The sequence below is a fragment of the Diplotaxodon limnothrissa genome, linkage group LG10 (assembly GCF_057381915.1).
Source record: "Diplotaxodon limnothrissa isolate DT_005_m linkage group LG10, D_limnothrissa_male_GT1.1, whole genome shotgun sequence".
Classification (NCBI taxonomy): domain Eukaryota; kingdom Metazoa; phylum Chordata; class Actinopteri; order Cichliformes; family Cichlidae; genus Diplotaxodon; species Diplotaxodon limnothrissa.
Genome location: NC_140605.1, coordinates 5,342,931 through 5,370,870, shown reverse-complemented (window position 1 = coordinate 5,370,870; position 27,940 = coordinate 5,342,931). Strand labels below are relative to the sequence as shown.

Sequence of the window (27,940 nt, the reverse complement as noted above, 5' to 3'; positions counted from 1 at the left end):
AACTAACTAATTAACAAACAAACAAAACAGTATATAAAATCAAAACAGATAAAATCAGAACAGTAGATAAAATCAGTAGTTAAAATGTAAGTTTTGAAATTTAAGCTTAAGTGCGGATTTGGTGCTTTATTCAAATGCAGCTGAGAACAGGTGAGTCTTCAGTAGTAATGTAGTAATTAAACGTTTCTTCCACGATGACATGTGACTTCTTTTTACCCTGAATTTCTTGCAAAGTATCTGCAATAGATACAACGAGAGAAAAGAACTTACTAAAACATAAACACAGGGGACACAGATTCATTAATCTAGATAGTAGTTTGCTTCATATAATGTAGCGGTTAACTTTCTGTGGTCAGAAAAGCGGAAACAAACCTTGCCATTTTGAATACAAATTAAAATCACATCAATTAAAATCACAGAATGCAGTTTTATGGACTAAAGCAAATAAATTTATTATTTATTTCCAAATAAAAATAATAACAATAATAATATTTATTTCTACACTAATAATAATTTCTATTCTAACATTGCGGGTTTTTTTCGTGGTCTTCCCAGGAAGTTGATTCTGTTCACCGAAAACGGAATGTCCCGGTGAACAGAATCAACTTTCAGGGACGATTGAGCCTTGTGCCTCGAGACCTTTCGTGGTTTTATTTTGAAAACCATTCCATCAGGAAGCTAAATTTCACTGCACCTCCCAGCTGTGTGGAGTTGGGACTGCGAGGGAGTAATCGTTATAGAGCAGTAATTAAGTTTAAGATATATATATATATAGTTGCGGTAACTTTAAAACAAACAACAACAACAAAAAAACAAAAAAACAAAAAAACCCTCAAATGGCAATTTTGTGAAAATGAGGCGTAAATGCTACGTAACAGGTTAGCTTTAAATTTAATATCAGAGGAAAATATCCTGGTTGTTGACTTGGCTGCTCAGAATGATGAGCAGAAGTTATTTGGAGAACATATTTCTACCCGTGTTTGGAGTTCTCCTCCTCGGTAAGTACTGTTGGAACTCTTCCTGTCAACTAAACAACCTGTGTTAGAAAAGATGAGCATGCCTTTTAACTGTAATGTGTTACTTTGAATCCTTGACATGAAATGAAAAATCTAAAAAGACCTAACGTAGAGTTTTGAGGGGGATGTTTGTAATACTGCTGCAGGGTCTGTGTTCAGGGTTCCACTTGCTTTAATTCTAGCAGCTTCACCAATGCACAGATAAACTGTAAAAAACTGTAAGACAATTAATGTGTCAAAGTCACTAACGAGACCTCACAGACCAGTTCCACAAAGAAGTGTAAAATGATCTTTCGGCCGATTTGTTGTGTGACCTCTCCTGATGAGTTTATGGTCTCAAGTTACTCACCAGTTTGAAGTGTACATATATGCATGGATGTTGTGTAATTTCCACATCCTGTCTGCATTGTGCTTCTGCTGCATGAGCTGAATGGATTTGTTTTTTTAAATATAGTTACAATTATAATGAATCTGTTGCCAGCTGATCTTTGGGTAAACCTCTAACAGTTTATGAATTCATAATTTGTTACCCAGCTTGTGCAGCTTGTTTGAATGGAAATGTTGGTGACGTTCAGGAGCGTCCTGATTACCACCTACCTCCCAAGAATAAAGCATTTTAGAAATGTCCTGAGAGTGTTTTGACCACGACATGCTGGTATTTTGACTGCATCCTGCCTTTGCTCTGAATGTGAAAGGACACAGTGACAATGAGGTTGGACAGCTTATTGTTAGCTGTAATGGGAAGGCATTTCCGCCTATAGTAAATGAAAGAACAGCTCAAGAGGGACAAGAGCTGTTTTGTTGATTGTCCTTTCCCATTTCAGACTCCCAAAATGTTGGGTCAGATTAAGATAATATTCAGTTTAGATGTGAATTCAGTTTCCTGTTTTCCTGATTATTTTCTTTAAACACAGCTGGTATAAATTACATTGAAAGCATGTGTTTTTCATAGTATAAATTAAATAAGAAGCAGCGTCTGTGCTGTAACTTGCCTTCCCAAACCTTGCTAACCTAAGATGATTTAATGATGTAATTTAACACACTTGTAGGACTTTGTTTCTTCCCACATTTTAAGTTTTCAAAAGTGAGTGTTAAGTGTCTCTTGAAGATGGTCTTTTGTTCTGTGGTGGATGTCCCGTTGATGAGGAAGTTCCCGTCAGCTTTTGTTGGCCTGGATGTTCCTGAGAACCTCTGACTTCCGCTCCTGTCAGGAAGCTGATCACCATCTGTGCACCGTCTTTGGGTATCCAGTCCCATGGGAAGCTCAAACAATGGCATTCCATTGCAACTGGCTGCAAATACACATTGTTTGTTGGTAGCAGAGCATACGTTTGTTTGTTGTGGGTTTTGCTAGTGGCTGGAACTCAGGGGTGGCGATGTGTAGGGCTGAGGTTTGCTTCTTACAGAGAAAAGTGCTGTAATTTACACCAAATCTCCTGTTGTGAAACACACAGAAACAAACTCAGGAAATCAAAGCTAACATGAGCAGCATTGCTTAACCAATTCTCTCTTTATCCTCCTCAGGTTCCAAGGTTCGAGCAGAAGAGAGACCTCCCCGCATTGTCCACCACCCCTCTGATGTGGTGGTGAAAGTTGGCAATCCTGCCACCCTCTCCTGTCGCGCTGACGGAAGCCCGAAGCCAACTATTGAGTGGCTACGCAACAATCAGCTGCTAGAGACCGCAAAGAGAGATGGCCAGCTGCAGCCGATGATCCTTTCAGACGGGAGCCTCTTCTTTCTGAGCGTGGAAGGGGGAAGACAGGGGCAGTCGCATGAGGGTGTCTATACCTGTGTGGCTAGGAACAGTGCGGGGAAGGACACCAGCCGTAATGCATCGCTGTTTATCGCAGGTGAGACTGGGACATGTGTGGCTACTCATAGGACCTGCTGTACCACAGAAAATATTTCCCTACAGGCATAAAAAGAACTGTCTGTCTAACTGACAACTAAAACACTTTGATTAGATTAGTCTTTTCATATACAAGGCTCCACAGAAACATGATGTGCACGAGGTAACCAATCAGAAGAAAGTTGGCTTAAAGGGTGGTTGGCCTTATAGATAAATGAGGGTCTGCAAGAACATCTGGTGTCTGCGTGTATGTATGAATCATGCAAAGATGTAGTCCTTAAATAATCATATCGTAGTGCAACTACACTGTAGTCATATTTCGTATTTATTTTATATTTTTACAACGTATCAATAGTTGTTTGCCTTAAACATGAGTAGTAACAACCTTAATAATTTATATAATACATTTAAAATACAAGACCTATGAAGTGCATTACAAGACACCACACAACATAGAAACACTGAATTAAAAGCAACATAAAGTTAAATGAAAACCAAAATGACACTGAATGTTCAAATATACAAATACTGCAAAAAAACTGAGAGTAATAATAAAAAATAACCACTCAAAGTATAAAAACTGGTGTCAAATTTTTTGCACACTCAGAAACAAACTTGTTCTTTATAAGCAGTCTGTTCAAGGTCCAATCATGTTTTCTTCTGTGGGAACATCGGCCTCCCAGAGGCACAGAGTTCAAATGTTCATGACCAGTGTTGGTCAAGTTACTTGAAAAAAGTAAACTGATTACTTCTCCAAAAAAGTAATCCAGTTGATACTGATTACTAATTTTCAAAAGTAATTAGTTACTTAGTTACTTTTAAAAAACATGATACACAACTTCAATAGGTAATAAAACAATACACCTTTCATTTTCCATCATATAAAATGTAATCAAATGAAAAAGTCTCTTTTTAAAACTTGTGTTATTAGTTTTAATCCTTTAACTTTATGCACATTGCATCAAGCAAAAATGTAATTATATGCAACAGTCTTTGACTTGAAGAAATTCATTTAACATTTGAACCTATTTTCTGCACAGTCCAGCATATTAAAAAAAATGTTTTGTGTTTACACTCACTCTTTCAAATAGATGCAAGTAAAACACAGCAGAAAATAAATAAAATCAAAGACTTGGCACTGAGTCCTGTCGTTCGTAAATCTATTTTCACCTGTTTAGCAGGAGTGGAGCAGGTGGAGGTTTGCCCAGTGCCGCAGTGGTCATGTCAGTGGGGGGATCCGGGGGTTTCTCTTCTATTTTCTATTTCACATTCCCGTGGCAGCGTGCTTGGTACTTGCTCAGAAGTTTAAGGGTTTTTTTGCTGTAAAAATAAGTTTTCTTCCCCCGCACTGTACAGCAGACGCTAATGTTTTTGTCACTTTTTTCAAAATCAAACTCAAAGTAAGGTCAGTACTTCCACGCTTTAAACGCTGTGTGCTGGTCATACTCTCCCCCACTCTATATATTATCCATTGTTGATCTGCAAATGTCTGTTACCATGAACGTCGCACGCGCCTACATCATTGCTATGAGACACTCTCACAAGCAAAATCACGGTTTAGTAACGCATTAACACAGCATGCTTACGGGAAAGTAACTGTAATCTAATTACTTTTTTTGCAATAGTAATCCCTTACTTTACTCGTAATTTCAGGATTTTACTACTGATAAGCACCTCGCACACAGTCATTCACATTAGAGTAATGAAGTAACAGATAAGCAATTAGTTCCTTTTGTTTCAGTCTCTACTTTATCAGTGTCTGTTTTTTACAATGTATCCAGTTAAAGACATAAATAAATAAATAAAATAGGAAATGTTCTTTGAATTAAGGAAATTAACTAAACTTCTCTACTGTTACGCATTTATTTCATACAATTCAAGCCCAACAGTCATGCTGACAGAGTTTACTTCATTACTTCATTTACTACAGCATCATTTCTTTATCACGTAGAAAAACGGCATAGTAAGAGACGCTGTTGAAATTGCACTTTTGTTTCCTTCTTATATTGAGATATGTCAGGGACTAAATGTGCAGACAAACTGCTTCACACTGCAAGAAATGAGATTTTCACAGGTCTGGCCCACTTTTGGGCAGTATGTGTAAAATTAATTTGATCTAGGGGGTTTATGTCTATATTTTTCACATAGTTTCATTACTGAACCAATCAAAACACATTTCCTGTCTCCTGTTCTGGTTTGTCTCTAGACTTATTTCCAACTCCATTTTTAGCAAAAATAGTAATCAGTAATGAAGTGCTTTAGCAGCTGAGATATTTGATATTCTCAGTTGCTAAAGCACTTAATTGACAGTAGAATTTCTTCCAAGCACATCAGCCTTATTTCCACAGGAGAATTCTGGGTCTTTGAACATCGGAATGCTTTTTAAGCATCCATTCTCAAGTCTCGCCCGAGTACAGACAAGTGTTTGGCTGGATGCATGCATCTTAAAAATAATTTCTAGATGCGCTTATAATTTGTTTTTCTCTAAAAAAGACAATAGATGAAACCCTAATCAGAAAACAGAGGTGGGGCAATAAAGACATCACACAGACACTCGTACAGAGAGGTGATGAAGACGTGCGTGGTTACAGTCACAGAGAGACAGTGTCAGTGTTTGCTGGAGTCAAACAGTGTCCCAGTGAGCTGTTGATTTAATTCAGTTCACTTCAGGTAAATTCAGCTCAGCTGGATTTATACAGCACTACTTCACAACAACAGTCCCTACAGTATGAGGACCAGAACTCCCAACATTTCAAACCACCTGGCTCAATATCACTCCCTAAGCCACCCTGTTACCTAGTCATCTTACTCCAGTCTCACATGGTAGGTCTGACTCATCAGCCTTTATATCACAGTCAGATTGATGGTTGTTCATGAATGTTCATTAATGCATTATTTGTAGTTAAAATAATGTATTCCTTTTTGGAGTTTATTTTATAAAACCTTCTATGTTTGTATAGCTTTTCACTATGTTCATAGAATAGATATAATATATAATGATATGATTAATATAATAGATAATATCCTTCATATTCTGGCGTCTAAAATTGCAAAATGTCATGTGGGTCAACTGTCTGATTAAATAAACAGACTAATATGATTTCTGTTTAAATAAAAATGTATTCAAAATAAATTAAAAAATAAAATGTGTTAATGAGAAAATGTTAAAAATGTTGAGATCAAACAAATTTTCTTAAAAAGTAAAAAGCAATAAGAATGAAGAGGATATTTCCCCATTCAGAGGATGGCCATTTATGGTAGATGTCTGGTTATTTTACTTGGGAAAAAAGGTTCAGTAATGATGAGTAAAGCCCACAGAAAATATGAATTGGAGTTGATGGGAGCAGTGAGACACATGAATTTGTCTTGCTGGAAAAGTTGCAGTACAGAGAGGAATGCCTCTCATAAAGGTTTCCGACACATTCACAAGCTCAAACTGAGAGAAAATACACTGCATGCTTGTTGCATATCTTTCTTACATGCGAGTGAGTCAAGGCTGTTCTGTGGTTGAATATGAGGAAATGTCACTTGTCCAACCCTCTGGGCTGAGGGTTGGACAAGTGCAGAAATAGACATTTTATCTCATGCAGACAGTTTATCTCTCAGTGTATTCAAAGATATAGGTCTCAGGTAAGCTTAACCTGAACTCTCTGATTTTGCAGTGTTGAAGGAGGAGTTCAGTATGCAGCCTACTGATGTGGAAGTGGCAGAGGGGGAAATGGCTGTTTTAACCTGCAGCCCCCCAGTGGGACATCCGGAACCTAATGTTGTCTGGAAGAAGGATGGGCTGCCCATCAGCAGTGCTGATCATCATTACACTGTGAGCTGTCTGCCCCTAATAAATCTATTACAGCTATATAACCTGTGTAAAATAGATTCTTACAACTGTTTGAAATGGAACTTCTCAACTATTAACAAATGCATCGGGCACCGTCACATGATGTTTCCTCTTAAGAACTTGCACTCTGACCTTTAGCATCCACACCTTTGTGCATGTTCCAACCCTTTTAATGACCCTGCAGGACCTCTTTCAGGGCAGTTTCTATGGTAGGAAAAAGCTGGATCCAAATAGGTGAATGTCAAAACAATCCAGTATCAGTGTGAAATTTGTCATGTCGGCTAAACCAACAAACAGCAACACAGCAGCCAGCTCTTGGAGGAATTCTCATCAAATTGACAACAATATTACATTCGTTTGACAGTAACGCTCTAGAGGGTAGAAACGGATCAGATGAGGAATACTGGCACTGAAATCAGCCTTGTAGATGCAGGTGCAGACATCGCTGTCAGATTAACATAACAGCAGCAGCAGGAGGTAAATGCATAGTTCTTAAGGTAACACTGTTTGCATTGATAAGAGCATAGTACTGGATTGAATTCATTCACTAAAAATCACCATTGTATTAAAAAAACTGGAAAAAAGTCAGATTATAAATTCTCGATAAATGCATTTGCAGAGGTTTGCCTGTGAAAGAAGGTCAGTACAAATCAATTTAGCTTTGAGGTCTAAAAAGTGCATGCTTTTACATTTCCAGCAGGGAGTTACTTCTGGTTCCACAAAGAAGTCTGATGGAAAATCTTCTGGCTGTTTTGTTGTGTGACCTCTACTAATGAGTTTATGGTCTCAAGTCACCAGTTTGAAGTGTACATATATGTATAGATCCTGTGCGATTTCCACATCCTGTCTGCATTGTGCTTCCGCTGCAGAAGCTGAATGGGAAGCTTATCATCGGTCCTGCAGAGAAAAGTCACTCTGGTGCTTACGTGTGTGCGGCCATCAACACTGTGGGGGAGAGGGAGAGCAGGGCAGCTCGGCTCTCTGTGCTGGGTGAGACAGGAACTGAAAACAACTCATCACTGCGTTAGCATCGCTAGTTTCCAATGCAATGTCAGGATTCCAAAGCAATATTACCCTATGCAAGTTTTCCTTCTGCAAACAAAACACTTTGATACATGCAAAGCATAGTTTTGAGTTTCTCTTCTGTTGTACTGCAGCCAAGCCCGTACTGGTGCTGAAGCCAGAAAACGTATCAGTAAGAGCGGGAGAGTCTGCCCAGTTTTACTGCCAAGCTAAAGGTGACCCTCCACCTGCTGTGGTCTGGAGCAGAGAGCAGGGACCACTGCCCAATGGCAGGTAATATAGAACCCTTTCACATGGTCACTGGCTAATATTCATTTATGCTTTATGGGTGTGGAAATATTGCAGACTGTGGCGATTTTAAGTGTTAACATTTTATGTAAAACAGACACAAAACACCAAAAAGCACTGCGCTTCAGAGCAGTCTTTGTTTTTCAAATTCAAAAGTCCAAATTATTCTTAATCTTTGTCTACATCAAGCTGTTAAGTTATATGGAGGCTTGTAAATGAAATCAGTTGAATCTATGCTATGTCTAAATGTTGATTCTTTTAGACGAGATGAGGGGGACGTGAAATTTCAAATCCATGTGTGCACATGGATTTGGCAGGGATAGCTCAGTAGGTAGAGTGGTGGCCCCATGATCGGAAGGTCGGTGGTTCGACTCCACTGAACGGCTACCCTGAGGTACCCCTGAGCAAGGTACCGTTCCTACACACTGCTCCCCGGGCGCTGCATTGGTGGCTGCCCACTGCTTCACTGGGTGAATGGGTTAAATGCAGAGGAACTATTTCCCTACGGGGACTAACATGCACACTTTACACTTTACTTTACTTTACACAGGTACATCGTAAACCCAGACCAGACTCTCCAGATCCATTATGTGACAGCCCTGGATGCCGGGAAGTACACCTGCACTGCTCTCAATGATGTGGGTGTGGTCACTGCCAGTGCACAGCTACTAGTTGAAGGTGAGGTTACATGATAATGCTGTTAAAATATATCTGGTGTCATGTGTTTTACAATCACTCGATGAATGTTAAAAACACTCTGCTTCAGTGTGGGCCATCAGAATGTTTTCCTACGATTACTCTAAGTGTAGGAAATGAGTGCTTCCTTCACACAGTGACATTTCTGTTTTACAGCAGTCAGAGCCACAGTTTAGAAATGATTGTTATGATTTGATATGCTGAAACTAATTCATTTCATCATGTGGTGTCTACGACTTTAGTTGTAGTCTTCTGAATTCTGTAATTTAGACGCGATTGTAGTAAGTCCACACTTGGGAAGTAGGTTTGTGATTAGATTATTGTTCGTCTTTGTGCAAAGGTCTGCACATGAAGGAGAGAACAGTAATTTCCCAGAACGTGCTGTAGGTTTTTTATTAAAACAAAGTGACATTATATACAGGATGCAAAGGCAGAGGTGTTTTTCATAAATTAGCTGATTTGGTCAGTAAAAAGCTGAAGAATAGCAGAAATGTTAAGCACAGCTGCTCATTCTGGAGTAAGATCTTATAAGCTGTGGGCGTGCTTTGCTGCATGCATTTGCATTTGAATGAGTTGAAGCAGTTTTTGAAACTCGTGTTGGAGTTGTCCATGACAATCAACTGTGTTTTCTATCATCGAGTATCTGTTGTCTAACTGAAAAATAACTTACCACAATTGTATATGCAAAAATATGATGCAAAAAATACCTTAGTTCAGCTTCAGACATTATAATATGCTCACTTGCAGATACTAAAGTGCTTATGCATGCCACAGTTGAAGATATTTATTCATCTCATACACCTTTCTTAAACACCTCTCCATAAAAAAATCCTTATCTTTGCACTGTCCAATGCACATGATGTTAAAATGTTTACTCATAGATTTGAGCAGTTAATGAAAAATAACAGAGAGGGAACCATGTGAATCATATGTTATGGTCTTCATAACTGCAAAATCTCCGTCCATCTGAACAGCTGTGAGGGTTTAGCAATCTCCCTACCATCATCATTGCACCAAATGAGGGTGAAGAATGATGTTTATCCTTTGGTTAGCAATTGAGGGATTTGAAGTATCAGTGGAAAGACTTTATGAATCTGTAATGTAAGTTTAGAGTCTTTAGGAACATGTTTGTGTTCAAAGAAACCTTGCAGTTCTATGTCAGCGGTAGATTCTTGCTGTGTGAATGAATTCATGAAACAAGTATGCTCTAGGTTAACGTTGGCTAGTGAATTTTCACTGCACAATCTGGCCAGCAACAGAGAGGTCCTCACACACTGCTGCAATCATCTGTGGTTAATGCAATGGGTTTGAATAAACCACTTGTGTTTCCAGAGGCTGCCAACACTGAGCAGAAAGACCTCCACAAAGAGCTGTCATCCCTGCGTGTGATTCTGGAGAACGTCACCGTCATGGCCCCTGATTCTAACATGTCCTTCTTACAGTGGAAGGTAAGGGAAAGCTGTTGCACCACGTGTCAGAAAGAATGCAGGAGTATGACACGTACACGATCCACATTGTATTTTCTCCCTGACCAGCTCCAGTCACTCCCAGCGCAGCCGCATTACCTTGATGGCTTTGAGGTTCTGTATCGCTCTCTGCTCACTGCCAGCTCAGACTGGGCAGCAGAGAAGGTGACATTCCCCAGCTTCCAGGCTCAGGTGGGCCCCCTAAAGAGAGGCTACAAGTATGATTTCAAAGTTCGGCCTTATGGCAGCGGCTTATATGGGAGGGAGAGCAACACCCGGCACCTGAGAGTTTCTGAGACAGGTGACAAAGGTTTTTACTTTATCTTTGTGATGTGAGAATATTCATTGTGTTTTGCTGGTAATAATAAGTGCTCTGTTTACAGTGCCCAGTGCCTCTCCTCGGGCTGTGTCAGTAACAGTCAATCATGAGCAGAATAACACCATCCATCTGAGCTGGGAGCCTCCTCCTCCTGTAACCCACAATGGGATCTTACAGGGATACCAGGTAATTACAGTAGGACTGCACGACACAGTTATCTGCTCAGCAGACTGTTGAAACCCTCAGGGAAACATAAATCCTTACAGATTGTAATGAATCATGCTGGAGTCATTTTAAGAGGGAAACATGGGATACAAACAGTCCTGCATACAAATATATGGAAGAATTAATCAGCAAGTGGAACAAGAAACAGATTAACCAATCACTGTGCACTAAGATTCTGAGGCAAACTTTGTGATGGAAGAAATGTGTTGTATTGTAGACATATTAAATATTTAATAAAGAAGAGCACATGGTTCTTAGTAGGAATGTTTTATTCTGTTATAACTGGAGTCTCAGTTACTGGTATGTCCATGTGGAGCAGCTGATGAATTGTTTAGTGATTAAAGCTTTATCCACACAAATGATTTTGATCATGTTTGGGGTGGATACAAGCTTCAATCTCACTCTTAAAGATGCAAACTTTCTTCAGGTGTGGTGTGTGGAGCCCGAAGAGCAGCAGTACCAAAACTGGACTGTGGATAGTAGCCAACTGAGCCTTCATATCTCTAGCCTCAAACAAGGGAAGCAGTACTGGGTCACCATAGCAGCAGTCAATGGGGCTGGAGTAGGAATGCTGAGTGACCCTCATGGATTTGTCATCAGTGAGCAATACAGCTGTCAACTTTTTATTTCTGTATCAGGACAGATAAAGACCAGCGTGTGTTCTCAGACTGGGTTGTATTCATTCATAATGTGCTTCCATTCTGCTGCTCAGACTCACAGTTAGGTGGACTACCCGAGGCAGATAGCCAGAGGCGGCGTTTGTCCCCGGTCCTGGCCTTTCTTCAGGACCCTGTGTTGCTCGGCAGCATCGGCGCCGTCTTGTGGTGTGTTCTGATGGGTGCAGCGATCTGTCTCTTCAGACACCACAGCAGGACCGGTCAGCTGATACCAAGACCTGGCAAGGCTAAAGGTATGAGTTTAAGGCTTTAATGTTCACCATAGTAAAAAGAAAAAGCTGAACCTCCAATACACCCACAAAGGCTTTGTGATAAACAATAATATGCATATTTTGTTGATACTATATCTTCCTTTATTTTTAGGTTTGCGAAGACTAGCCGGTGAAGATCTCATTATAAAACACAGGTAAAATGAAAAGAAGACGCATATTCGATTCTGTTGCGACAATAAAGTGACAGGAATACATTCAAACCACTAAAACCAAGTGTGGATGAATCAGCTTTACATTCATTCAAGTAGTGTCTTGAATGTATACAAACCACTTTGAATTATAGTCAGCAAGTCAGCTTTTAAAGTGTTGGTAAGACAGCTGGTTAAATGTATTACATTCATTCTCTTAGATGTTTGTTTACAGACAAAAAAACACCTGCTTTTAGTTGATGGCGCGTTGAAGAAGCACAGGAAGTAAGCAGTAGGCGGAACAGAAGCAAAATCTGTTTTCACCACCTAAAAGTATTCACCTGGAAAAGAAATGTTGGGGGGGGGGTAGTGTAGGTACAAGGTAGAGCAGGTCTTCTGCCTATTGGAAGGTTGATGGTCAGATCCTTAACTTAATGACTAAGCATTTTTGGACAGGATACTGAACTCTCTGTAATGCGTTCATCTGTGAATGTTAGTGAAAAGCACTACGTAAGAACCAGTCCTCTTTGCTTTTCCTCCATCCAGTACTTTCCTAAATCTATCTGTGTGAGCTTTAAAGGGAACGACTCCTTTTACTGACTCAATACTTTACACAGGAATTACTGAGTGACCTAACCCTTCGAAACACGAGCATCACAAAATATTGAACAGAAACCACCAAATGGTGTTACAACTTTTAGTAGAAAATAAACTCACCAACCCCTCAATTCAATTCAATTCAATTTTATTTATATAGCGCCAAATCACAACAAAAGTCGCCTCAAGGCGCTTCGTAGATGGCTGCATTCACTCTAAAAAAAGTTCAAAATTGTTCCAAGTTACCTTCATTTTTTTCTCTTGCTTCCATCATTGCATGGTTTGCAGTACTGGTGCCTTCTTATTCAAACTCGGGATGTGCCAGCCTCTGACATGACTATGGTTAGGTAAATACTAGAGCACCACTGCTTCTTATATAACGCTTTTCTACTCTGAGCACTTACGGCGCTTTACATAACTCGCACAAGCACTTCTCCTACCAAACATTCACACGTATTCATATGAAGCAGCTCGGGGTTAGTAGCTTGCATGCAGACTGGAGCAGACGGGGATCGAACATGCTTCATCTTCCCCTCTACTGTCAGAGTGTTTTGTACTATTCAAAAGCAAAAAGCCATTTGTTAACAAGAATTCCACGGTATCCATGGTAGAGAACACAAAGTGAGATTCTTATAAATATTATATGGAGATAATGAATCTATGCTACAGCATAAAAACGTCTCTAATATTTGACGTTTGGTTACAGCGAGTTCATTTTGGTTTGATTTGGTTTCTCTCCAGGATGGCAGCTCCAGATTCACCGTGGATCCCCGGAGGCTGGAGACCTTCTTTGAGTCAAAAGTACCATGACCTATGGGCCCAAGGTCAGCATCACCCAGGAATCCGAAGCACCAGTGAGTATGGACTGCAAAACAGTAGACTGATGATGACTTCTTTCTCCCAAACTGCTGTCCTACAGCAGACCTGACTAGATTTACTTGTTTGGGTTCGTGGTGACCTCTTAAAATCCACCAAAGATTTTTTGCTTACAGTTGAGGAAACGAAAAAAATCAACCAATGATTCTGATGATGCTACATAAGCTGTTTTCAGACGTCATGTAAAACAATCTGGAGAATTAGGTTAGGACATTGTCTGAAATTGTGCTGCTGGATTGAACTTACTGGACTACAACATGTGCTATTCTCACATAGACATTACACTGTGTGTAACATTGTATGTACACGAGAGGCGTGTGGTGACTGTGGTACAGAAAGGCAGTTTAGAATCAGAATACTTTATGAATCCCTGAGGAAATTATTTGGCTACATTTGCTTCAAGACAATAACAGTAACAGACTGAACTAATTAAATAATACAATATATATTACACAGTTTACAAAATATAAGAAATGGCTTTAATATATACAAATTGCTCAAACAAAAATGAAATATATATGATTGATATTCTATTTTCACTGTAAACACTCCATCGGTGTTAAAAGAATTACTATTAATCCTGGATATGTTTAATATTGAGCTCATTTTAAGTACAGGTAAACTGTCAATATCTATGCGGGGAATCCAAATATTAATGAAAATGACTGTGGAGTGTTGGCACAGCAGGTGGGCAGACATTTAATTGGATGTTAATTTGAAACTGTTCTGATGCTGAATCACCAAAGCATGTTTACTGGCTAATGCAAACTGCGTTTTCATACAAAGTGGAGATCCTAGCTGATTCCAGAGCAGTGATAGCTGAGCCGGTATACTTTGTGCTCAGTTTCCAGTGAGCATAAGCACAGCTTTCAGTGACAATACCTAAATGTAGCCACAAGATGGCAGTAATGTAAAGACTGGATCCAAACATGGGAGGAGCTTTATGACAGCACTGTTTGAGATGAACAGACACATTTATGCAGAGCTTCTTTTATTGACCATCTTTAGCTTCCTCACATCCACAGTCATTTTAGAATATCCAGTTAACCCAGTATGCATGCCTTTTCACTATAGGAGGAAGCCAGGATACCTAGAGGCACAGGGAGACCATGCAAACTCCACAGAGTTGCAAACTCCAGTTGAGGTTCAAACCAGGAAGTGACACTGCTAACCACCTTATGGCTGTGCCACATGAAGCTGCAAGAAGGGAAAGCAGCAGCAAGACCCAGAGTAGAACAGAACAGGCCTTAATGGCCACAGCTACTACAGTGATTAGAAAGACAAAGCCTGAAAAGAAGTGATGGTTGTAGAACAGCTTGAAGGTGCTACATCTGTAAGATTCTTAGGCATCTGTGTGCAGGCTAAAGCCGCTCAGATAGTTCGTCGTATATAAGATTTGACAGCTGTGTTTGTTCAACTCATTTCTGGGATTACTGCCGAGCTTGACTTTGTGGCCCAATGCGTGAAACATAGAAACCTTTTAAACCCATGCAGTATTTTGCAATTTGGGATGCAGCCTTTTGTTCTACTTGTGTTCTTATAAATCTCTCTGTTTTCTTAGGCCTCCCAGTCTCATCCAAGAAGGACAGCAGCTGCCTGGAGTCGACCGTTCCCATTGTGACCGATAGCTGCGGTGTCTACGGCACCTTTTACGTGGACCTCATGGGCAGTGGTCTTAAGACCTTCAACAGTCCGGGACGTGTCACTAAAATGTCTCATGGTTTGCCCCACAAAGAAGGAGCCGAAACTATCCAGATATTTACTCATCCTGCCAGCAAGCCCTCACCCATCATCAGCAGGGAGGCTCTGCCATGGAAACAGGCCATACGACCCCAGCCCAAGATGGGTGTGCTAAGGGAATCATGGGAAAAGAACCACAGCAAGCAAGGTAGATATGGAGCAGTGGATATCTGGAAATGCAGTGTTAATTTCTTTCTTTCTTGAGTAACGTGAATTGGCCAATTGGTTTTCTCCACAGAGCTGCATGCAGTGAGCAGTGTCCCTATACTTTCAACAAGAACCCAGGGACATAGTCACATACCAGCTCTCCAGCACGGTACTTTCAATCTGTGTAATTAAATCATTATTGTCCACAAACCTCGTGGAAGTGTAAAAAACATTTTGTACACAGATCAAACTTTTTTGTAGTCCCGAAATTTAAAAATATACTTATAGAATCTGGAATAAAAGGAATTATTGGATAATTATACTTTGCTATGGTTTGCTATGGTGTATCCAGGTGGACATCCAGACAGTGGTAAACCTGTGGGTTGTCCTCGTCTGCTGCATTACTCAGCATCACTACATCTTATGAACATGTTGCTGCCCCCTCCCCCAGTACCCACCGAGGACGCCACTGACACGCAAAGCCTCACCTCAGATGGAGGGTGAGATAAACACTCAGACTGGGTGTTAGAGGGTTGAATGGAGATGTTGTTCTGGGAAATGCAGGTGTTGTGTAGAAGGGGAATAATGAAAAAAAAACAGATTTAGTTGTTTCTGACTCCTCATCAGCAACTGAAAAATTAGACTTGACAATGCAGGTTTTCAGATAACCCTATAAAAACCAGTGTATACGTCAGTCTTTAGGATAGTTTAGTTGGCATAAAGGTAGTACATTATCTATATAATACAGGATATTTCCTTCCTATAGTGCAGCTAGAATGCAGACTACCTTTAACTCTAAGGCTGTGAGTTTGTTTGTTCAGGTACTTTTGAAGAGTAACAGTAAACTCTTCAACAGTAAAACCTCTGTTTTTGTAACCTCTCCAATTCCACTGATAAAAACAGAATGTATTTACTAATCTGTAGCAGACACTAGCTGTCACTGTGACAGCGATGTGAGATTAACCTTAATATGACCCTCAAGTCAGTTTGGGACACACTGTTCAAACTCTGAAATTGTTAAATAGATGTGATTGTGGTTCACTCAGTTGGACAGTAGTATGCTTTAGTTTTGTCACAGTGGGAACTTTGAGCCCTCTGAAAATGTTAGCTAGCTAGTCCAGAATGAAAGACTGAAATTCAGTTCAGTTTTATTTACATAGCACCAGACGACAACAACAATGTCCTCAATTCACTTTATATTGTAAATATCCTACAACAGTACAAATCCTCCCACCTTCTCTCATACCTCCTGGATATGTCCTGCCCCTCTGGTTGCAAAGCATTACAGTAGTGTGTATTTTAATATTTCTTTCTATGCAATGTTTCAGTTGTTTTATGCAAATAACCAGCAGAAATGTTAAAAAATCTAGCAAAGTTTTCCTGCTTCCTGCCATGTATCTTCTATTTTTTTAGCCATCCATTAATGGCCAGCGATGACTTAGACTTCGGTGCTTTGAGTATGTTTCTGTCCCAGAAAGTGCCCACTTTAGTGGAAACACTTAAGGAGAACAATGATAAGGATCCTATTTGCAGATATGTGTAACACTGAGTTTAAAACACAGGACACAAGAAGACTGCTAGTTTGGAAGTGTAACCAGTAAAGTTGTCATTAATTTATGACACCTTGTATATTTATAATTGTGGTTGTTACTGATCCCAGTACTTCCAGTAATTAAGCTGCCTGATGCAGAACATTTTGATCAGTTCAACTACTTGTTTATTTTTGTAGTAGTCTATTCTGTATTAGTCTAGTATTGAAGGACCTCAGGGAGTTGTTTCAGATATTGGTTTGCATGGACATAAATGAGGATGAACTGATTTATTTTGTTAGTTAAAGGCTTCTTTGACATCGTGTCACATATTAAAGGATTAACTCAATATTTCATAATTAGGAAGAAATTCACTAAATTGTTGAATAGAGTCAAATATTTGTTTTGTTTTTTTAATTTGCAGAAGTCAAACGCACAGATCAATGTTCAGCTGCATGTTAAACAAATCTTTTATATTCTCTGTACTTGCTTACAAAGCATTACACTATATCACAGACATACCAGGTTGTTTTTGCCCTTGTACTAGGTACTCGCTTTGAAACATGGAATAGTTTAACGTGGTGGTCTTTTCTTGTCACTGACTTCTTGTGCTCTCTGTTTAGCACTCTGTTACAAGTCACTTCCTACAAGTCACTGTGTGAATGTGTGTGTGAATGGGTGAATGACTGAATGTAGTGTAAAGCGCTTTGGGGTCCTTAGGGACTAAGTAGAGGGCTATACAAATACAGGCCATTTACCATTTACCATTCCTGTGTAGAACCTAATTACCGTATTTTCCGGACTACAAAGCGCACCTAAATATTAGCCGCACAAGCTAAAATCAGGGGAAAATCCTGTTTTGTACATACATTAGCCGCACCTGACCAAAAGCCGCAGGTGTTTCAATGTTGACTTATCATATGTAAGAGAATATGCACAAAGGGAATTGTCAGGAAAGAGATGGCTGTTTGGAGACATCACTTTTATTAATATTTTGAAAAACAAGTTATGGGTACATATTTGCACATGTAGTACATAACAGTAGCCTACAGCACACCAGAAAAATAGATTCGGACTACCTTTTAGGCTCAGGTGCAGTGACACAGCTTTAACAAGAAGAAAAGTCAGTCATTCACCACCATCTTTCTCTTCTTCCTGCGCACTAAAACCACCAAAGTCCTCTTCTCCAGTGTCGGATACAAACAGGCTCAGGATGGCTTCGTCATCCACTCTTCTTCTCTCCTTCGTTGTCACTTTCAAAACCAAAGAAATCCTCATTGTCAGTGTCAGAGTCGAACACCCTCAGAAGGGCCGTGGCGGTGTCCTCCTCTCCATCATGCAGCAGTCCAGCCCTTCAAAATCCGTTGGTGATCGTGGATGTTTTCACACTTTTCCACGCTGTCAGAATCCACCGGTGGAGTTGGGCATAACTTGCTTTTTGGGCATAACTTGCAAGTTTATCGCCGCTCATCATCCACGCCTCCCGCTGAACGCGTAGCGCTACTTTGAAGTTTGTTTTTCGCGCTACTTCGTATGGCACTACGTTGCCTGGCGGACGGACATGTGACTAACATACCACTCTTGAACCCCGATCCTTCCGCCAGGCAACGTAGTGCCGTACAACAGCGGAACACACAAAACAAATCGTCTTACGATATGACAAAAATCACGGACAATCCATAGAAAAGCCGCACCTGACTAAAAGCCGCAGGGTTCAAAGCTTGTGCAAAAAGTAGCGGCTTATAGCCCGACATTTACGGTACTATACAGAGCAGAAAAGTCAAAGCTCTGAAGTTTTTTTTCTTTTATCATATTTGAATGGTTATTCTTTTCTTTATGTAGTTGGTAGACTTTTATGTATAGAAAGGTACAAAGATAAAGACAGCTAAGAATAAGCTTATTGGCATGAATAGTGTTTGTGTCTGACCTCAGCAGGACAACTGAACTCTTATATACTGTAGTTCTGTTATGTAGCAAACCTCACTTTATATATATGTTTGCGAATTGATTAAATAAAGGAGATAAAGACAGCAACAACAATTTTTATGAACAAGTGGTGGTTCACTTTATTAACTTAGCTATCTAATTTCACATTTTCATAAATATATTTTATGTAAAAGAAAAACTTCCTGTGACAATGAATTGCAGCTACGAGCACTTCTAACCTCAATAAAATCATACATTAAGTCTTACATGATATATTTTGTTAAGCTTGTGTTACGTTATGTTTAACAAAATGTGAGAAGAAAGCATAAAAATCAGTGATACCATTTATACAGTGTGATGTATACAGTGGTTTCCTGTATTTCTAAAGGTTGTTTGACAGAAAAAAAAAAAAGACACAAGTCTTACAGTCTGTTTGCGTCTCCCTCAGCTCTAGTCGTTCCACAAAGCTAACAATGGACATGGGCTCTCTTCAGTCAGTGTGTCCTGCATCAGGCCCCCATGGACAACTGGGACCCAGCAACAAGAACATCTGCCCATCCTACAGCCACCTGTGCACTGCATTATCTTCTGTGTCACAGAGTGATGAACAGGGCAGCATGCTGACAGCACAGGAAGCTGCTGAGTACCTGGAGCTCACTCCTAAACCAGAGAGATGCAGGTAAAGCCATAATGAATCCATTTACAGTCAGCACTGAGCAAAGGTGAACACTATAATGACTATTCCATGATATTATTCTGCGTATCGGCTTAGTTTCTCCTGTATGCAGCCTACATACAGATGCATGCACAGTTACTGTAGCTGACCATTCTGCTCCTTTGTGTCAGCAGTGCCCTGCCAGAGCAGCGTCCTTCCCTGTCCCGTCATTTTGCCTCGACGCTGAATTACATCTGCGGGCCGACTCGCTCTGCTCAGGTGCACGACGCCTTCACTGAGCCCGAACCTCCATTAAATAGTCTCCGTCATGCCTGCCGTCAGAGCTCGCCTTCCTCCTGCTACAGCGAATGGGACAGCTCTCTGTGGAACACGATCAGCTCAGTCATGGACAGCAACCTGTCCAGTGCCCGAACCAGCCTCATCAGCTCCGTGGACAGCTGCTACACTAATGACAGTGCTAACTTTGCTCATCTCCTGGCCATGGCAGCGGAGAGCATGAGCGGAGCCTCTTTGTCAGGTAAACAGCAGAAATGTCACTTTTGAAATAGGAAAATCAGTTGTGGCAAAAAAATGTATAAAAACATCCGTTTTCATGAGATGATGGTGGAAATGAATGAGATTTAACTACGCACAGTTATGTGAGCTTTTTTGAATGACCAGCTAACCTAACCCCACGGCACTTAGTGGGTGGGGTTAAGTTATAAAATACTAGTAAAAATACTATTTAAAAAACTACAGAACTCCCACAAGTGATCCTGTGGAGTTGTTTTTTAATCTGCTACTTTCAACAACTTGTAGTCCTGAACCATCAGTGTGTTCAGTGTTGTCACCCATCTATATTTTGTCTGTGTTTTAAACTCATTTACTCACAAAAACATTTGTTTTTAAAAAGTTTATATTTTAAGAAAACAATTTGGAGGCTGCTTTCCGAAGGATTCGTTTAAGTTTTTATAGTATCAGGACAAAAGATACGTAAGAAGGAGAAATACCTAAGTCAGCATAAACTGTGGCTTATAGTTTTTACTAAAGGATAAACAGACTCATGTTTATGTCGTACTTTTTAGTTCATTCATTCATTTAGCACTTTAGTCTATGCCATAAACTTTTGCTAATTATTAGACGCACACACTCTAACAAGTGTGTGTCTCATTTTAGCATGTGGACTCGAGAAAACAGGGGATCAAACTACAGACCTTCAAAATAATAGAAGGTCAAGTGTACCTCCTGAGGCACAATGGAGCCCTGTAGCACACAGAACTTATACAGAGCAGTGTCTCAATACACTGACAAGTTGGTTTGGTTTAGTTCATTCCTACCAGTGGCTCCTCATGAACTGCTCTATCCTTTGGAGCATTATTATTTATTTATGAATGATAAATAAACAAAGATCAAATGATTCAGTTACTAAAAAAACAATTTGAACTTTGAAATGATAAAGTGTAGTTGCCAGCTGATGTGCTGTTGTCTCATAGCGCAAAAGTTCAGGTTCCATGTGCAGAATCACTGATTTTTCATGTGACATAAACAAAGCTGTGAGCTGCTGCTTTTAGTCTCTATTGGAATGGATGAAAACAAACAAGTGCAAAACCACTAACGCTGTTGTACTTACCACTTTCCCCCACTAGATGGGGCCTTTCATCTATGAAAGATGCTCAATGGTAAGGAAGAGCAGCCCTAAGTTGGTATGGAGGGTTACAATGTTGTGAAAATGCTTTGTGGAAGTAGCTTGGCCTCTCTGGCCTTCTTCGTATATTTCTGATGTCTCACTGTGTGCAGAAACGTGTCTGAGCAGACTTTCTGCTTTGGTCCACGTGCCCCCTGTGCAAAGACAAAAACTCATTCAGTCTAATATCTAGTGGCACCAGGCAATTACTTAGGGACCTTTCAACAGATTGAACCTCCAGATGAGTCATCTACTTCCCTCTTTGTCAACTCATCAGTCACCCTGCCCTCCCTCGGGGTCCGTGCAGCTTTATTCCACTCACTACACTCACTTTTGGCAACGTTCTGCCTTGCATGATTTTCACTCTATCACACAGTATGAAAACTCTTGAAGTGGCTTCTCTGCAGCTGATTATGTTCCCTCGCAGTTACTCTGAGTTACTTTGAGTACAAAGCTGTGGATCACATGCAGCCAAACCGTACCCGTTTTTAACATTTGTGCAATGATGGAATCAGGTCATGGGTTCATTTTATTGTATGTCAAGTGAAATTTTCTGTGTGTTCAGGACATCCTATCAGTTGTGTTTTCAGTAACATTTAAAATGTTTTGCTTTACAGTTACCAATAAAAAAAAAGTCTGTGCAGTTAAGTGCACACACAGGTTCAGTGTACTTATCTGAGACCTAGCTTGAAGGGTACAGTGTGGATTAATCCTAAGAAAACAGCAGGAAGAGGCTTGTCACAGATTGGTGCACTTTCACACTCTCACATTAATTGGCAGAGCCTGTATAGCTTCAAGGCTTCAGCGTCGTTTTTGTGTTTTGTTTCTGGACATGAGCTCGGAGCTCTTTGAAATTTGTTGCTACCACTGGACTGCACAAAGCGGTTGGTGTGAATTGGCTCGGTTTGTTTCAGAGCCTCAAACAAATTAGAAAAGTTTTATTTTCAGGGACAAACTGCTGCTTCAAAGAAGCTTCGAAATGTTCATTTCACCCCTGAGAATCATCATGAAAGGTGCTCCTCAGAGGGCTCGAAATGTTTGCTTCTCCAAAGGCAAATAAAGTTTCACACGCGCACACACAGACACATGCTTGATATTGAAATGTCAACATGTTGTCCTCTCCTGTGTTTAGATTTCTCTCCGCCTGCCTCCCCCCTCAGCGCCTTGTACCCATCTTTCCATGCAGAAGGCGACTCATTCGGCGAACTGGAGCCTGTTTCTGCTTGGGACTGGAGCATGGCCTGGATGGAGGAAATGGAGGCCCAGTACTCAGAACACTATCCTGACAGAAACACCAGACCCTTCAACAGTTAGGGACTCTGCTACAATGGTGACTGAACTACCACAGCTGAAGTTTAAGAGCTGCAGATACACCTCCCAAGACCAAGGGACAGACACTGATCCATTCACGTTCTCAGAAATGTTGGTAACAGTTACGCGGTTGCGTTTATTCAGGTTTTTATTTTTGTTTCTGTCTGATCTGGTTTCATATAGCTCATACTGTATATGTTTGGGACACCTTCGCAGGCAGATGCATGCCTCTCTTTTTTTAAATACTTCTCCCCACTTATCTCAGGGTAGCATCCTTGAAATGACTTCCACAGAGTCGAAGAAGTTCTCTTTTTTCCTTCTCTACATCCTTTCCGCTCATTAGAGAAACAATAATGAGATACTTCCCTCAGGATATTCTCACCCAGCAAAAGGCCAGAGAGATGCAAAGGCAGGATGCTAGATGGTCAGAAAACAGTCATTAGGCAGAGATCCTGTGCTGGAGGTTCCCTCTCAGCACATGTCTGTATTTTTTGCAGGACATTTTATTTGGTGCTGAAGTCGTATGACACAGAGGATTTCACTCACTGATCAAACATGTGTATATATATCTATATATATAAATGCAGCATATTAAGCAAATATTATTTAAAGAAATCCAAGACACTGCATGTCCTGAGTTTATTGTTGTTTTTATAAACCCTGTTTGCAATAAGCTGTAGGTACAGAACTAGGAAAAAAAGTTAAAGTAATTAAGCGAGTTAACCTTTTATCACCAAATACCTGGAACTGTAGTAAGATTTGAAGTATTTGAAATGAAAATGCTGCGTGCATAGTTTATCCTTTTATATATGCAGGTATTTCACTAATTCTAGCAGAAATGTACTTGTATTTTGAATTTTATTTTGTTCACATTACATTGCAGATGGTTTTATAGTTTGGAATAAAGTAATTTTATTGATTGAAAGCCACAAGAATAAGTTGTGAAATAAAATCATTTTTCTACTCAACAATATTTCACTGAAGCTGCTTTTCCTTTGACACTAGTAGTAACAAATCAAGCTAAAATGATCTTCATATGCTCTTTAAATAGTATATTGATGAAATTGTATTAATACCAGTACCATTATTGATTCTGTTTATGGCTTCCCTCATTGATTCCTGTTCACAGACACATTACAAACACTAAAAGTCTTGCTGTGTGCATGTTCTCAGTCATATGACGACTCCGTGTATTGGTTCTTAGTCATCAGAAATTTGAGCAGCCTGAGTGTGAGTTGGCTAACTTCAGACTGCCCCTCTTTGGCCTGTGGGCTGGATTTTTAATTGACCTCCTGCTGTTCTTCATAGCTGTGCAGAGCAGGAAGGGTGATGTATAGAACTCATCTGTTTGGCTTGAGTAACCAATAATGCTGCTCTACCTGATATTGGCTTCTAATTACAAAGCCACTGGAGAGAATAATTAAAGCTTAATATGTCTGTGTTTAGACGGGAACAGGAAGAGTGTAATTTTTAACTCTCCCACACTCTTCCTGTGGTGTCTCCCTGGAGATTGTGGAGATTATGTTGCAGCATTTTGACTTGATGTTTCAGTCAAAGTTCAGCTTAGTTGACGAGGAATCGGATTTCCTCAACGACTTTTGAGTTCTGGATGAGCCAATAGAGCCACAAATCACAGCGTGCTCCTTTTATTTGCTTTTTCAAATGTAACCCGCGCCTGTATCTGTGTTGACCCGGTCAAATCAAACTGGGACCGCAGAACGCTAAGAGCCGTTTTGTTGTCTGTTCCATTTCTAAGCTGCACAGTAGCAAGTGCGTCGGGAACAGAATTAATGTGTGGAGTATGAAGAAAAACGTGTGGGGCATGAGGCACAGGGGTCATTTATAGTGTTTCCTTTATGCAAAGAATGGGGAAGGCTCTTTAGTTCCATCCTAAAATCTAAAAGGAAGAAGCTGGAGCTCTTCTCATGTCAGCCTGCTTGATTTACTGTCAGATAAAGTGCAGCAGAGCAGCAAGCTAAAGCAGGCTGAAAAAACAAGTAATTAAGACAAAAAGCAGACCTTCGAGGACCAAGCTTTAAACGGTGTTAAACTCACAAAGCACACATATGCAGGACTAGATTATGTGTGTGTGTGTGTGTGTGTGTGTGTGTGTGTGTGTGTGTGTGTGTGTGTGTGTGTGTGTGTGTGTGTGTGTGTGTGTGTGTGTGTGTGTGTGTGTGTGTGTGCTAGACTGCCAAAGGGATTATCCTTCATCTGTCTCCCTCTCTAAAGACCATATGTTTTCTACATGAAGCCCCCAGCTCCACTGAGCGGTGCAGGCACACATTTCCTGGTAGAACAGACCACACAGTACTTACATAGTAATGAATCAAAGCCTACTGTATGTTTTCTTGTCTTATTAGCTCACATTCACACACACACAGGCACACTGCCTTTGGGATTTGTGCATCACAGATTTTGGCCCATGTCAAAATACCAGCTTTATATAGCATGTCAGCAAACCAATGACCCATATTACACATGGCCTGTAACCACACACACACACACACACACACACACACACACACATGTAGATTTACAGTATCCCTTCCCTGTAGTCTGTTATTTTATTTTAACAAATGGATAATTACCATTCTAAGACCAGACGTGTAGACACAGGCAGAGTATTATTTGCTGGATTTCTAATTGTTTTACTTCAGCTGCCTATCAAGCATCGTGGGATATGACACTACCATTTGTGTCACACGTATTTGTATTACCAGATTATGTCTAAATCCTCAGTTTGAATCCATAGCCACATTTGGATCCAGTTACAGGACCGAGAGCTTAAACAATACAGTGGAGCTTTATTGATTCATTTACAGTCATAAAAAACAGCACAGTAAAAGAGAATGTACACACAACACAAATGGAACCTAACGTAAGGAGAAAATAGGCATAGCGATAATACTAGCACAGTAATCCCCCAAAAGTACATTTTCGAATCATACAGCACACTCACCGCATATTGATTTGATAAGTTGCTTTCATAAGAAGCATGTGCCTGGGGCAACACACACCAGCTACAGCGTTTGCACGTGTGAGATGTAAACCTGCTCTCGCTGTTGCACAGACAGCAGCTCAGGTGGCAGCGACGCATTCGTGCTGATTGACAGCAGAGGTTGGCTGTGGTGGTGCATGCTAAAGTGGTAATCATTCAATTAACTGGAAATCAATGGCAGCCATATGGGTGGTGTGTTTCAAGATTGCTCTGTCAGTCACACCGCTACACTCGTGCACACACGCACACGTTTCTATCTTTGTGAGTACCCTCGCTGACACCTCATATGGAAAAGATATATATAAATCGTATAAAGTTTGTATCTGTCTTGTGTGAAACTTGTATGAAAAGCATACAAGAGTGAAAACAGATATAAGTAAACTTGTATGTTTTGGATACTTACTAAAACAATATATGAAAGTGGCCACTTTCATGAGTAAATCATATAAGCCTTATATGATTCACTATATGAAGTCTTTTATAAGTTTTTTCTATTTCTTTTCCATATAAGACATGTCCTCACTTTCAAAGCTGCTGTACAGTACAACAACAACACATGCATCCACGTTTTCATATTTACTTGCTGCGTCCTCTAAAACCCTCATATTTCCATAATGTCATGTGAAAAATAGCTCACAGCTTTCATTCTTTTTCTTTCTTTTGTGCCATTTCCCATTTCTTGGTGTTTTGTCTGTCGTTTGCTTTTGTCTGGTACAGTAGGACTGTGAATATTAGGCTTCTAAACAGTTATACGATTAAAAAATACATGGGGGTGAAATATTGATCATTTTGCAACTTCCCCTAAATGTTGAATATTCCCTCACATATACAAACAACACACATGTCCTACTTTCAGTGAACTAGCAGCCTCCTTAATAGCTTCATTTGAACTCTTCTATTGCTGCATCCCATCAACCAGCCAGCCACTAACATCCATCTCTGCTGTCACAAAGCAAATTAACATGGAAATTGGTGTGTTGTATTGTGGAAGATGGGAATGTGGCTTTTAACGACGCCATCCCCTTTCTTTTAATCCTTCCTCTTTCGGTCGGTGGTTCTGTGCTCTCGGGCAGCCGGCCCCTCTTCCTTCAGGCTCAGTGGGCGTTACAGCGCTGACACTGACCTAATGAATGAGTGAGGTGATTTATAGTAGAGGAGGAGAGAAAGAAGGGAAGGATGGGAGGATGGAGGGGAGTCTGGGGGTGTGGTAGAAGGTCAGTACATACTAGAAGGTCAGTAGCGTAAATCTTCTTCTTATCTGCGGCTGTCCTTTGCTCTCTGTTGTTTCTACAAGCTTGCTTGTGTAAGAACTAATGAAAGCTAACAAACTGCAAACAAAAGCATCCTGTGTGCTTGGAGGACAAATTTAGACAACCAAGTTTATAACTGAGGCAGCAAGTTTCCAATCATTTAAAAAATCCACTGTGTATGTGTATGTGTGTATACACTGTACTTTAGCAGGAACCACCATATAGATACTTTGATATACTTATTACTCATTTTGGAATTTATTCAGGTATTTATATGGGCATGAATCTGCCTCATAGAGTTAGCGGTGGATCAGGTGACGTTGAATCCTCCCTTAGTTATGCTGCAATCGGTGTAGGTTGCTGGGGAATTCCCATGATGCATTGAGTATTTCTCCTTCAGTCACCTTTCTCACTCACTATGTGTTGATCACCCCAACGGCAGATGGCCCCGCCCCTCCCTGAGCCTGGTTCTCCCAGAGGTTTCTTCCTGTTAAAAGGGAGTTTTTCCTTCCCACTGTTGCCAAAGTGCTGCTCATATGGGGTCATATGATTGTTGGGTTTTTCTCTGTATGTATTATTGTAGGGTCTTCCTTACAACATAAAGCACCTTGAGGTGACTGTTGTTGTGGTTTGGCGCTGTATAAATAAAAATTGAATTGAATTTTAATTTCATCAAGACTGCATGTATAAACTCGGTTCATTATGATACCACAAAATATCAAAAGTTTCAAGTTTTCACTTTTGTTAGCTCTGCCATGGCATGACCCAGCATGAACACATCTATGTTGCTGATGGTATTCAGCTAGCCATGAAAATGCTGTGTTTGATTAGAAGTCTCTACTTTTTTCTTTCTTTAGCACATCATTCTCAAACTAAACTAAAAAGTATATTCCAAAGATCCAGAAATAAAACATTACTCATTATTTTTGGAGTAATGCATCCTATTCATACTGCCGTTCATGGTTTATCAAGTATATTGTCTATGACCTTTGTTCACTTTCCTCAGTCTATACTTTTCACTGTCAACTTCCAACCTGATACTGCCCCATTCTGCCGGGGTCCTGGGTTTTTGGTTTGTGGACTTTGGATTCATTTATGTTATTATATAGATGTTCTATTTGATCTCAGCTATATACGTTTATACTTGTTGATCATGCCCCTTTATATCTTAGTTCACTGTTTCATTTGCTGTATTCTGCTAAGTCTCGTGTTATTTTCTTAGCCTTTTCCTTGTGGCTTTCTGTGTCAAGGTTGTGTATCACTCTGTCATCTCTGTTTATCTACCAGAGCTATTATAGTTTTATATTTTATTTTTGAAAAACAAATTATTTCATTTTGATTTTTTGGTTTCAGTTTAGTTTCAGTTAGTCTCCAGAGTGGATTTTCCATAATGACTGGTGGATGGGGGGCATGACAAAGGATACAC

At 40.2% G+C, this 27,940-nt stretch overlaps 1 protein-coding gene across 1 annotated transcript; it reads left to right on the top strand.

The window, feature by feature from the left end:
- Positions 1-719: 719 nt before the first annotated feature.
- Positions 720-22,880, top strand: robo4 (roundabout, axon guidance receptor, homolog 4 (Drosophila)). Its single transcript, XM_085364290.1, has 19 exons — positions 720-998; positions 2,541-2,867; positions 6,529-6,686; positions 7,574-7,694; positions 7,862-8,000; positions 8,566-8,693; positions 10,044-10,159; positions 10,247-10,478; positions 10,561-10,682; positions 11,149-11,320; positions 11,434-11,631; positions 11,762-11,804; positions 13,137-13,249; positions 14,833-15,159; positions 15,250-15,327; positions 15,511-15,658; positions 19,062-19,292; positions 19,463-19,806; positions 22,085-22,880. Exons 1-19 carry the CDS (start codon positions 938-940, stop codon positions 22,264-22,266), a joined length of 3,240 nt encoding a protein of 1,079 aa, XP_085220416.1. The 5' UTR covers positions 720-937; the 3' UTR covers positions 22,267-22,880.
- The last annotated feature ends 5,060 nt before the right edge of the window (positions 22,881-27,940 follow it).